The sequence below is a fragment of the Haliotis cracherodii genome, unplaced genomic scaffold (genome assembly GCF_022045235.1).
Source record: "Haliotis cracherodii isolate W230 unplaced genomic scaffold, xgHalCrac1.p SCAF_13, whole genome shotgun sequence".
NCBI lineage: Eukaryota > Metazoa > Mollusca > Gastropoda > Lepetellida > Haliotidae > Haliotis > Haliotis cracherodii.
Window position 1 is genome coordinate 18,356,323 of NW_027266268.1, and position 12,701 is coordinate 18,369,023.

The window sequence follows — 12,701 nt, forward strand, 5'->3', positions numbered from 1 at the left end:
CAAAAGGACCAATGTTACACTTCCATATAAAAATATGTTTGTCAGAGATGAGATAGATCTCTTCCAATATGTCAACTTACCGGGTCCCCTGACGTCCACATCCTTATTGTCCATCAGGTCCTCCCCCTGAGGTGGGGTCAAGGCCAGGATGGATGGCTTGGGGATGTTGGCTGCATCCAGATGCTGCTGTGTCCACTGACGGGTGTCACCCTGGTCAAAGTCCATGCAGGCAGCCTGGTCACTCTCTCCACAATGTCGCTCAATCTGAAGACACAATGTTGATTTCATTACCAGGTCTCTGATGACCTACGGTGCCTGCAGACTACATTACAATTTTACAATTGACGCAAGACAGGAGCACATTATCGAATCTAACTCCCATGTATAAAAATGTAAAACCTCAAATGGAAAAATAAACTTCTTCATTAATTAGTCATTGAATATCATTTTATGCCACTTTTAGCAATATTCTAATAATATCATGGTGGGAGACACTCCAAATAGACTTACCACATTGTATCTATGTGGGGAATCGAATGTGAATGCTCCAACAACTAGGCTTTCCCACTCCCCTTTATAATAAATAAGAAATTGGCACAGGTTCACATATCTGCCAAATCATGGCAAAAATAGGCCAAGGTTTCCAATCACATGAGCCTTCAATAACACTGACAAGATGAAACATAGCTTACAGTGCATACCTTCTGGCGTTTCCTCTGAGGCTGTTCCTCATCCTCATCCTCCCAGCAGTCACTGCTCAGTGGAGGCGATGTGTGGTTCTCGTTGGCATCCATCTTGTCCAGCTGTGACTGGTGCGAGCCCTTCTGGACTTCACTGAAAGACAGCATCAGATGTTCAGAAACTAAACTCAGCATCTGGCATTAGAAATCAGCCCTTTTGACTGAATGAATCCTGCAAATTACTCTGTAGTCATACTACAGCAATGGACACAAGAACTGACTTCCCAGACAGCTGACATAGGAGAAATCACACATCAATATGTTTAATCAAAAAGCTAACACGTAATTTGTGGTTTATGCATGAAATGATAGCTGAAAATGGCTAGGATATTTTGTGAGTCTCCTACACTGAAAGACAGATATATCAATGAACAAGTTGTCCCTAAATATGACAGCTAGGATTGCCATGTGACAGCCCTGTGATCTTAGGCCAGGATATTTTTCCAATGGTAACGAATTCCTGCCTGAGTAAGAAATACTTCATATGTAAGTTTGACATGAAGTAACTTACTGCATCTCTTCTCCATCAGGGCACTTTCGATTCCGGGCACGAGGTTTGGTGGCTTCACTCCTGCGGAAGAAACCTTCAGGAAACCATGTCACTGCTCTCTCTGTACGTCTCGAAATAACAATTATTACAGCCAGAGTGAAGAGCAGGATGGCGCCACAGGCGATGACAATGTAGACGAATGTCATGGAAGGTAAAGTTCCAGGTCCGGAGGCATCTTCAGCGCTCACTGAAGCAATAGGAACGCCTACGTCTCCTCCTTCCTTCAAAGCTGCCGCCAGGAACTGGGCTGCAGGGTTAGCACTGTTGAAGCAGTTCTCTGGACTTATCTCGTAACATTTTCGGTAGTCAATTTCCAAATACACTTTTGTCCTGTTGAAGAAAATACAACGAAAGGCTAAAATACATACACACCACGATGTGTACTATATGAATTTGTCACAACCCTTTGACATTCAAGTAACCAAAAACGTTCCTTACATTACTTAAGCAAAAGTTAATTGAATTACTCTATCAACCTATTGCAACTCTGACACCAATAGAACAATAACTTCTGACATGTTTTATCCGTGATCCATTCATATAATTTTCACAGCTATTTTGCCTTTTATGCCCGATGTAATCTGTAATGACCAGATATTCAAGACTGATTATTCTCTGGCTGATGTTTTATCGATACTGGTTTGGTTTAAAAAACCATATCAAATATGAAGTAAAAAAATAACCAACTTGCAAGCAATGAACATACCCTGTCAGGAGAGAACGTTTGTCTCTGTTGGAAGCTTGCATCTTTAACAAACTTTCTATGTATCTCTTGACACGGGAGTTGGCATCTTCCTCTTCCTGCTTCCATGGAAAAATCATCTCCTGGCCTTCAGCATCCTTCTTTATCCGAAGCACTGCACGCAAGATGTGGCTCAAATTACGTAGCACCATCGTTGAAATGTTGCGGAAATGTCCTGGTGACACCAAGACGATGATAACCAGAGTTCCTTGGGCCAGCTTGGGTGGGTTGTTGTCACAGTCCAAACCATCCCACTCACAGTCGGCAGTGTTGCACCCCTGATCACAGTGTCCATTGTGGTAGTTGAGGCGACAGTACTGGTCATAAAATGGGTTGCATTCTTTGATGTCTTCTTGACAGTCAAACCCATCATAGAGACAGTCTTGGTTATTGCACTGTGGGTTGCAAATTCCGTTCTTGAAGACCTTCCAGCAGTAGACACCATCCCTTGCCTGTGTACAATTAGCCCAGGGCTTCATCCCATAGGAACATTCCTTGCCATCATAATCACATGCATGCATGTTACACTCAGTCTGTGAAAAAAACAAATGTAATTAAGATAAAGAAACATAAAGGCGAAGACATAAAAGCGATTCAGGTAGGGTTTTTTCAGTAGTACTTTTAATCTAGGGACCCTACATGTCTATAAATTCAAATATTAGGATTAGGACAATAACACCTTTATATTAACTCTTTATTTCAAACACAGCTTAACATTTGAGTCAGTCCAAGTTGCAGGAGTTTCAGATGTTAAGAAAAGTTAAATATTAATCACTTTGATATGAAAATAAAGTTGAGTTTGTTGAATAAATCGAAAACGTGATATTCCTGTAGGAAAAGATATGTAGACACATGACAACTTACATCACACTGTCCGTTGTTGGCCTTGTCAGGACAACCCAGTTCCAAGCACCTCCGCCATGGTTCATCAATGGCTTGGGTGGTTGCTTCAGGCAGGTAGTACTCACAACGGCTTCCTGTGTAAGTTCGAGGACACTGGCACCGGTAGAAACCTACAACAATATCTGACGGATTAGAATTGGTCCCTAGCAAGTCATGTTTGTCATAAGAGGTGACTAACAGGATTGGATGGTTATGTAGATCGTTGCTTATGATGACTATCACTGGATTGTCTGGTCCAGACTTGATTATTTACAGAAAGACATCAAATAGCTAGAATATTGCTGAGTGTGGTGTCAAAACAACAAACAAATCATTGGATCTTTTGCATGCTATGAGAAGACAACATTCTCAAAATACATTCCAAGCATAACCAACTGCGTTTGGGAGGCAGTACTGACCTATATCTTCATGACAGATTCCACCATTGAAGCATGGGTTTGACTGGCACTCCAGCACAACATCTTCCCCACACTTGGAGCCGCTCGCTCCTGGTGGGCATGTACAAGTGTAGCCTGTGGGGGTTGGTTTGCAGGTGGCACCATTGAGGCAGGGGGAGCTGTCACAGGCAGATGATGTCAACTCACAGTAGTTACCTGTGTAGCCCTGGAAAATAATAATGGAGATTTTATAGAATCAGTCGACATCTAAACATCAAACATCATTTCACTTAACACATCTTACTTAAAGATAATGGAAATGGGAATGAATGCTGCTTACATCTCGGCAATCACATCGGATGGTTCCACCACTGTCTTGGGAACAGGTTCCGCTATTCTGGCACGGCTGTTGATGACAGGTGATGGGTTGGTCGCAACGCTGACCTGACCAGCCATGTTTGCAGTCACATCGGTAGCTGTTGTTTAGTTGGACACAATCCTGAGTGCCACTATCTAAACAGGGATTTGAGAGACACTCGTTGACATCCCCCTCGCACTTGGTTCCAACAAATCCTGGCGGACACATACACTTGTAGGTGCCGATCTCGTCCTTGCATGTTCCTCCATTATGGCAGGTGTTGGGTAAACAATCAACTTCATCAATCTCACAGAGGAATCCAAGAGTCCCTGGCGGACATGAACAGTGGAAGTCACCCACTGCATCGTGACATGTGCCTCCATTCACACACGGATTGGTAGCGCAGTCGTCAATGTTGAATTCACAGTTCTGACCCTGGAAGCCATTGGCACAGCGGCAGGTGTACCTCCCAACCAGGTCCTCACAGGTGGCTCCATTTTGGCAAGGTTGAGAAGCACACTCATTCAGCTCCACCTCACAGTAACTGCCTGTGTAGCCAGTCTGACATTTGCAAGTGTGGTAGTTGTCTGTGTCATGACAAGTCCCTCCATTATGACAGAGCTTGTCACGAGTAGTTCCTTGAAACAGAAATATAACGTTGATAACATGATAAAGTTATACATCTCCTTTGTTACACGAACAAGTTTATATTTAGAACTTTAATGAAGATCTTCATATTTTCTCGAGCTTTCTTGTCATGAGCAATTTAGTCCAATTTATAAGGGAGACAATCCTGTTCTACAAAATTACCTCCCTTTACCTCCAACATTCAAGCTTGATCATTCATTCATCATTTATTTTGAAAAACTGACTGATTTCCTTTAACCTTCCAATTTATAACCCAGCTGTGACAAACATCATGCCCTATTAAATGTTCAAAGTTTAACAAGCACATTCTGACTGACCTCTTTGCTTGGCTGCTGTGTCACACGGAACTTCCGAGACATCACAGTGGGCTCCCTTCCAGCCGAGGGGGCAGACGCACTTGTACTGATTGGCTTGCTGTACACAGTTGCCATTATTCTTACAGGGGCTCTGACTACACCAGTCCAGGAATTCCTGAGAGACAGCATGTTATAAAGATTATCAACTAAGTGTAAGAATCATTGATAGGCTCATCACCTTGCACACACAGTATCACGAAACAAAGGGACATGCTCAAAGACTCATACCACAAAATGTGCTTTAGTGAGGGAATGTTTGTTATAAGTTACAGTTACCAATATTACAGCTTTGAAACATGAGCTTTATTAATCAAATCTACATCAGGCACATAAAGGTCAGCATATGAGGACAGTTGCGGAAACCACACAGTAATGCCCAGGGGGAATGAGTGGGACCTATTCAGGTTCGAAATTTAGTAAACTTGCAAAAAGTAACACAAAGATATAGTTTCTTTCTTTCAGCTACATTATCAGGGCCTTAAAATGCTATCAGAGCTATCTTCCTTACCTCACACCGAGGCCCAGTAAAGCCATAGGGGCAGTAGCAAGCAAAGTCTCCATCAACGTTGTTGCAGGTGGCCGCATTGAGACAAGGATTGGAGTCACAGGGGTTGATGTGCTGCTGGCAGTTGGATCCCATGTAGCCAGGAGCACACAGACACTGGTAGTGGTTAACCTTGTCCACACAGGTACCGCCATACAGACACGACCTACAATGCATGAACGTAAGTAAACAAAATAGGCAAGACATGCGAAATCTTCAGGTTGACCATCATGACATATAGAGACTGTCGTCAGAGAGAGTTTGGATAGCAAACATATCAACACAGGTTGATAAAAGTTAAAAACACTTTTAAACCTTCATTGATTAGTGTTGATTAATGTGTTATGAAAAGACACTGGGGTGAGGTATTGTTCATCACCCAAATCATTCATTTATTCAATCATATTCCCTCAACCTTTTGAGTCTGTAAATAGTAAAAAAACAAAGACTTTAGTGTAAAAGGTACAGCTAACCAGCCTCTGTGGCAGAGAGATTGGTTATTTGATTGTGGCTTCATGGGAAGTGATGATGTCACAATGGTTTGCAAAGCATTGTTGCAATTTCATTGCAGCAGGATCTCCATGAAGATATTGCTGATATCACTCAAGCGGGATGTCATGTGCTAGCCAGTTTCAGAGGATAAATGTGTTTATACGAAGTGCAAATTCATTTCTAGTTTTATTGCAAAGTAATAAGTAGATGCTTCTCCTCTTGTGGACTAGCGGCTGTGTGTAGCCCTAACAAGGGACAACAAAGAAGGAGTTGTCGAGATGCTTACGTTGCTGTACAGTCATTGTCATTGTTTTGACAATGAATGCCACTGAATCCAGGTTGACATGTGCAGGTATACGAGTTGACGTAGTCGGTACAAGTTCCGCCATTCATACAGGGCATAGACGCACACTCGTTGATGTCATCCTTGCAATGGTGGCCCCCAAAGCCTTGCACGCACACACAGGTGTAGTTATTGATGCCATCAATACAGGTTCCGCCATTGTAGCAGGGATCTGTAGGAATGAAAACACACATGATATGAAATGTCAATGCCAGAGAATCAGTCACAATTATCCACCAAAACAGATTCCATTGGGCAAAAAATGCAAATTAGAAGTGAAAATTATTTGAATGGATCACTGAAAATCAGTGCAAAGGGGGTAAACATATCCAGTGGAAGCAAAGAGCCTTTGTTAGTTATATCAATTCCATTCTTTGCAATATATTAATTCTGTCTTATGTCGTCAGCAATGTTACAGCTATAACACAGTGGCTTCTAATACTTCAGAGCAGGAAAGGCTTATAAGTGGTTGATAAGCAAAGATACTTGGCACTGGGGTATAATATGACACAATCAGCAAGGTCACATATTGTAGCTTCCTGCTCCTCATTGGTCAGCTGTTACACCAATCATGGAGCACTGGGAACCTATTCCACCCTATATCATATTAAGAAGGTTTGAAGGAAGAACAAAAGGAACGACACTCACTCAAAGGTTTGCAGTCATCAGGGTTAAGATCGCACTGCTCGCCTTCATACCCAGGAGGACAGTGGCAGATGAAAGATCCATTGGTGTTCTGGCATGTGCCGCCATTGAGGCATGGAGGTTGTTCTGCACATTCATCTATGTCCTGGTCACAGTGGCGGCCTGTGAATACAATGGCATACAATCATACAATGTGATACGTTCATGGAGTGGCCTTACCTGGGGACAATGGTATTATACACTTTTGTCAAAATCTGACGATCAGTCACAAATTAGATACCTACTACAGAATCCTACCTCTACCTCTACAGAGTCCTACATCTACATCTACCTCTACAGAGTCCTACATCTACATCTCCCGCTACAGAATCCTACATCTACCACTACAGAATCCTACATCTACTGCTACAGAATCCTACATCTACTGCTACAGAATCCTACATCTACCACTACAGAATCCTACATCTACCACTACAGAATCCTACATCTACTGCTACAGAATCCTACATCTACCACTACAGAATCCTACATCTACCGCTACAGAGTCCTGTACATACCTGTGTATCCTGTAGTACATGTGCACTCAAAGTCTTGGTAGCTGTTGGTGGGCACACACTGTACAGCATTGCGACAGGGGCTGGCAGCACAGGGGTTCATTTCAACATCACAGTTCTTGCCTGTGTAAGGCACCTCACAGTGACAGAAGTAGTTGTCGTTCTGGTCGACACACCGGCCATGGACACATGGGTTGCTGATGCAGTCATTAATGTTGGTCTCACAGTTTGTTCCTGAACAATAAGAAAGTGGTTCATTAACAACTTAACGACATAACATGACGAAAGACCACCTGTAGCAAACCGAATTCCAATAGAGCAGCATTGATATTGCTTAACTGGACATGAAATGTGACACAAAACAAAAAATCTAATACTATACCTTGGCCCAATTGCATAAAGCAATCTTAGCGCTAAGATCGCGTTGTGCAAGTGGACCCAGGACAAGTTCAAGGTCATGTCGGTTTACATATCCTATGAATGAAAGAGACACACTCAGAGTCAGTGAAAATGGCACGGAGGACAAGCATGGGGAACTGGGGACAAACTAAATAAGGGTTCTGTTACTAAAACATATTCTGCCCTTAGAATCCCCATAGGGAACAAGGGTACTGTAGACCTATTCTGCCCCAGAAACCCAATGAAGGATCCAGTGCTAGACTACTAGTGATCTAGCCTCTTCTGAAATCTAAACAGTGTTAAAGGCTCACCACTCCATCCAGGCCTACATTCACAGGTGTAGCCATTGAGATAGTCCTTGCAAGCTCCTCCATGCTGACAGGGATTGGACATGCACTCGTTGATGTTGCTTTCACAATTGTACCCGCCGTAACCTTGAGAACAGCGGCAGTCAAAACTGAAACATTCAACAAACATTAAGTTTGTGGAACCTTCCAATACATTCTAAACCTCATCGACATAAAAAGACAAAACATTACAAAAAATATTCTCTATTACATTCTGGAACCATCCAATACAAACTGGATCATGTGACCACATGTACATTTTACTTGACTCAGACTAGTGGTTTAATTCTATACCAGTGAATACATTTGTATACTGCCTACTATATGAAGTTTCAAGGCATGTTCCCATAAACAGGAATATTCCCCAGTAATATCCAAACCCAAGTTTACATACCGATTGACACCATCAATGCACTGCCCGCCATTGAGACAAGGGTCGCTTGCACACTCATTCACATCTGACAGGCAGAGAGCATCGAAGTATCCTGGCGGACAGTCACACAGGAAGCCGTTCTCCTCATCCTTGCATATTCCTCCATTAGAGCATGGGTTGGACTCGCATTCGTTGATGTCCCGCTCACAGTGTTCACCTGCCACAGTAATTCACTTGTCACAAACATAGTCATTTCCACATAAATCTCAAGATGAGTACTGTTGAAATACTTAGAGCTTTGAGAACTTTTCTTTGATAAAGGAAACAGAATATTTGAACTTGTATATTGTGAGTGAGTGAGTGAGTGAGTGAGTGAGTGAGTGAGAGTGAGTGAGTGAGTGAGTATGGTTTTATCCTGCTTTTAGCAATATTCGAGCAATATATCAGCGGGGGACACCATAATGGGCTTCAAACATCGCACTCATGTGAGAAACAGACCCGGGTCTTTGGCGTGATGAGCAAATGCTTTAACCACTTGGCTACCCCACCAACCATATTGATCAGGAATTATCTATGCAAAAGGTAATCAGGGTAAAATAATTAATCAACCCCATTACAGAATGATTATCCCTTCTGTAGATTCCAGGTGCTTGTTCTATTGTTTTATGTTTTATGGTAATTGCTTAAAGTCTGAAGGTTTGAAGTCATATCACTGCTTTTTTCCTGACTTCAAGTTGTTGAAATAGAACGTGTATGTCTTTTCACAAAGCAATCTTACAACAACAAATACACCTGTCATAAGTCCAGCCTTAAGTACAGACTTACGAAAGTTCTGTGTTGTCTTTGCTAAATGGACCACGTTCATGTCTGTACTCACCTGTAAAGCCTGGTTTACAGTGACAGGTGTACGAATTAATTCCATCAATACAGTTGGCATCATTCCGACAGGGGTTGCTGGCACATTCATTGTTGTTCTTCTCACAGTTTCGACCTGGAAGTATTTGTGAATTACTAAAACATCACAGTATTTGAATGTGACTATTGCAACATTAAGATGAACATGATCTGTGTCTTTAAATAAATGAAATCTGAAGACATAATCGTCTATCGGATGAAGTTGGGTAATGAAGCTCACCTGATGTTCCCATCTGACAACGGCATTCGTAGGAGTTGGTCAAGTCATAGCAGGTTGCCCCGAACTTGCAAGGGTTGCTGTCACACTCGTTTATTTCTTGTTCACAGTGGGTGCCTGTGTACCCACTAATACACTGACAGTGATAGGTCTCACGGCCGTCAATGCATTTACCAAAGGTGCAGTTCACATTGGCACAATCATTGATATTTTCTTCACAATGATCACCACGGAAACCTGCAAAGAAAGTTTTCGATGAGTAACAGAACAATTACCCTTTACTTTTCAACTAAAACAGGCCTCTAGTCTCACATTAGTGAAACGCTGAAATGGCTAATACTCTTCTGTCAAAGTAGTCATCTTAAAATACAAACTAAAAGGCATTAGTTGAACTAGTCAGGTTAAATCACCCTCCAGAAAAGTTTTTCTTTAAAAGTAGACAATGTTTCAATAGTTCATAAGAGAAGAAATGACTTATTTCCCGCTAAATGAGGCGTTACTTGTGATGCAGGTGACTTACCTGGGAGACAGGTGCAGCTGTAGGCATCCCGGCGGTCGTTACAGGTGGCACCGTTGAGACATGGGTCACTTTCACACTCATTGATGTTGATGCTGCAGGTGTGACCTTGAAAACCTTCAACCACAACACATCCATTCATTAACTTAATTTCAACACATTGCACCAACTAGCTTAAATTCAGGAACTCTTAAAAAAACTCTTACATTGTGCATTTTCTTCTTATTTTGATCTGTTATTAAACATCTTCAGAAACAAGACTTCCTACGAATGCTGTTTTCCGGAAAATAACTATGTGAATAGTATTTAGAGTTGACAGTAAATCAAGCACTTCCTAGGATTAATAGACTCACCAGGTAGACAAGTACACTTGAAGTTGTTTTCTAAGTCTTCGCAGTATCCATCATTATGACAGGGCCGGCTAGCACACTCATCGATGTCCCTCTCACAGTTGTCTCCCGTGAAACCTAGCAACACAATCATATACATACAGCGAGGTACAAGCTACAATATGTATATATGTCAACACCCACTGTCATAACTGTCATATTTCAAAACAACATTTCTTTTCGGATGGTCTGTGCGAGATGAAGAATAAGAGTATGAAATGAAATCAAAATGAGTGAATACGGTTAAACATTGCTTTCAGCAATATTCCAGTAATATCACATCAGGGGATATGGGAAATGGGCTTCACACAACATACCCATGTAGGGAATTGAACCCGGGCCTTGAGAATGACAAGCGAATGTTGTAACCACTAGGCCACCCTACCACCCAAAATTAAAGAAATGAGACAAAAGTATTATGTCACCAAAACTTGTGATTGTAGTATTAAGTCGCACTGTCCATAACCCATTATTTAACAGAAATGTGCCGCACATGTGTACCTGATAATATTTTGTTTGTTTAACACCACTCTCAGCAATATTCCAGCTATATGATGGGGGTCTGTAAATAATCAAGTCTGGACCAGACTATGCAGTGATTGACATCATGAGCATCGATCCAAGCAATTGGGATACGATGACATGCATCAACCAAGTCAACGAGTCTACCATCTGATTAGTCACCTCTTATGACAAACATAGTCGCTGTTTAAGGCAAGCATGGGTTCTGAAGACTTATTCTACCCCGGATCTTCATGAGTCTGTACCTAATAACAATAATGTCAATGTTTTGTTGTTTTACATTATTCATTGGCTTTCTTCCTCACTTTTTGGTGTTCAATATTCGAATACACTAAATGTGTCGCTCAAACATTCCCAACTACAAATGGCCATACCTTTGACAATCAGTTTATACAATCAACATGGTCCACAAACTACCCTTCTTTTCATCCTGTCAAAAATTCTCATCATTAGGATTCAAACCAAACTCCATCAATGCTCCACTACACCCTGGGAAACATCATAAATGTCTTCTGAATATGCAAAGAACCTTTCAGTAGACTTTAGTGCACATACTAATGGCCCCATCTCCCCACAATCCCATGATGGCGACCACAATGTTCCTCCCTCAACTTGAAAGAAGTCACAAATTTATCACAGAAATTCCCAGGATTGCAGAACCCCCCCTCCTCGTTCTCTCACACACACATCCCAACAAAGCCTCATCTTGGATTTAAGGTGTATTGAATTTGTACTCATACATACTAAAACATACATCATACATCAGTGTTTATGAAGCATGACCTTTGTGCCCCACTTTCCTTTATTTAACAGTTTCCCTTCTCCTCGCTCCCACGATTCAAATCGTCATAAAAAGCTTTCCCAAACAACTCTTGGCCCAGATGGATCACTATGGCTGCTCTACCAATGGCTCAGTTCAATGGAGTGGAAATAATGAGAACTACAGTCTGGAGCCTTACAGCAGTTATGAGGCACTTGCATAGTGCATACAGACTGGTCCATCAAGAAATAATTGACACCTGAAAATCTGCTCCCAGTGAATGTTTTGGCAAATGTGATCCCTGTATACTCACTTAAAACAGTACACCACATAAACCTATATCACATATGATCATAGTCTATTATGGTTTAAATAGAGAAAATAAACAACTTTTCATGTTTTTTAGTATTAAAATCATTTTTCTTCTCTGACCATAGTTCAATTACATTGTTTCAAAACTATTTTAACAATCATATAATTCTGATTTACAATTATATTTAATCACTAAAGCATACCAGGAAGTTTGTAAGTAAATATCACTTTCTCATCTTAAGACTCCCCATGTGGAACCTCATTTGAGAAAGGGTAGACAACTTTCCCACACTTGAGTTTCATCCCTGACCTTTGTTAAACATCCCTGAGTACATCAGTAGCTTTCTAACAGTTGACTAGTGCGTACATTGTCAGTGCAGGGGGCTGCGTAATACCGAGACGAGTGGGAAAGCCGAGGTATCATTGTTAACTTTTCACATGAATTATAGGGCTTCACTGCAGCTTGTGGCAAACTGACAGCCGATGCAACAGGTTAATGGTAGTATTTTAAAAACTTTTAGAAAAGTTCTTTGTCACTCAGTAAATTTGAATAGTGTCCCGAGTAATATCGCCATGGGAAAATCGTACAAATATTTAGAAAGATAAATAAGTCTGTCACCTTGGGTTGATAAGAATTGACGTGTAATGTTATGACATCTATTACAAGTGGGAACGTGACATATATAAGAAGCCTATAT

At 41.4% G+C, this 12,701-nt stretch overlaps 1 protein-coding gene across 4 annotated transcripts in view; it reads right to left on the reverse strand.

Annotated features, from left to right (window-relative positions):
- Positions 1 to 12,701, reverse strand: part of LOC139459694 (neurogenic locus Notch protein-like) — a 107,406-nt gene that overhangs the window by 6,870 nt on the left and 87,835 nt on the right. For 3 of the 4 annotated variants that reach the window (XM_071241324.1, XM_071241322.1, XM_071241325.1), the window contains 18 exons: positions 10,374 to 10,487; positions 10,024 to 10,137; positions 9,507 to 9,740; positions 9,249 to 9,362; positions 8,393 to 8,588; positions 7,963 to 8,108; positions 7,256 to 7,486; positions 6,702 to 6,860; positions 5,997 to 6,225; positions 5,183 to 5,384; positions 4,636 to 4,789; positions 3,653 to 4,308; positions 3,334 to 3,538; positions 2,897 to 3,045; positions 1,997 to 2,565; positions 1,252 to 1,620; positions 693 to 834; positions 81 to 264 (listed from right to left, as the gene is read on the reverse strand). In XM_071241324.1, coding sequence (XP_071097425.1) covers positions 81 to 264; positions 693 to 834; positions 1,252 to 1,620; positions 1,997 to 2,565; positions 2,897 to 3,045; positions 3,334 to 3,538; positions 3,653 to 4,308; positions 4,636 to 4,789; positions 5,183 to 5,384; positions 5,997 to 6,225; positions 6,702 to 6,860; positions 7,256 to 7,486; positions 7,963 to 8,108; positions 8,393 to 8,588; positions 9,249 to 9,362; positions 9,507 to 9,740; positions 10,024 to 10,137; positions 10,374 to 10,487 — 4,167 coding nt within the window. The remainder of the gene's footprint in view (positions 1 to 80; positions 265 to 692; positions 835 to 1,251; positions 1,621 to 1,996; positions 2,566 to 2,896; positions 3,046 to 3,333; positions 3,539 to 3,652; positions 4,309 to 4,635; positions 4,790 to 5,182; positions 5,385 to 5,996; positions 6,226 to 6,701; positions 6,861 to 7,255; positions 7,487 to 7,962; positions 8,109 to 8,392; positions 8,589 to 9,248; positions 9,363 to 9,506; positions 9,741 to 10,023; positions 10,138 to 10,373; positions 10,488 to 12,701) is intronic. The other variant, XM_071241323.1, reaches the window with a different exon arrangement.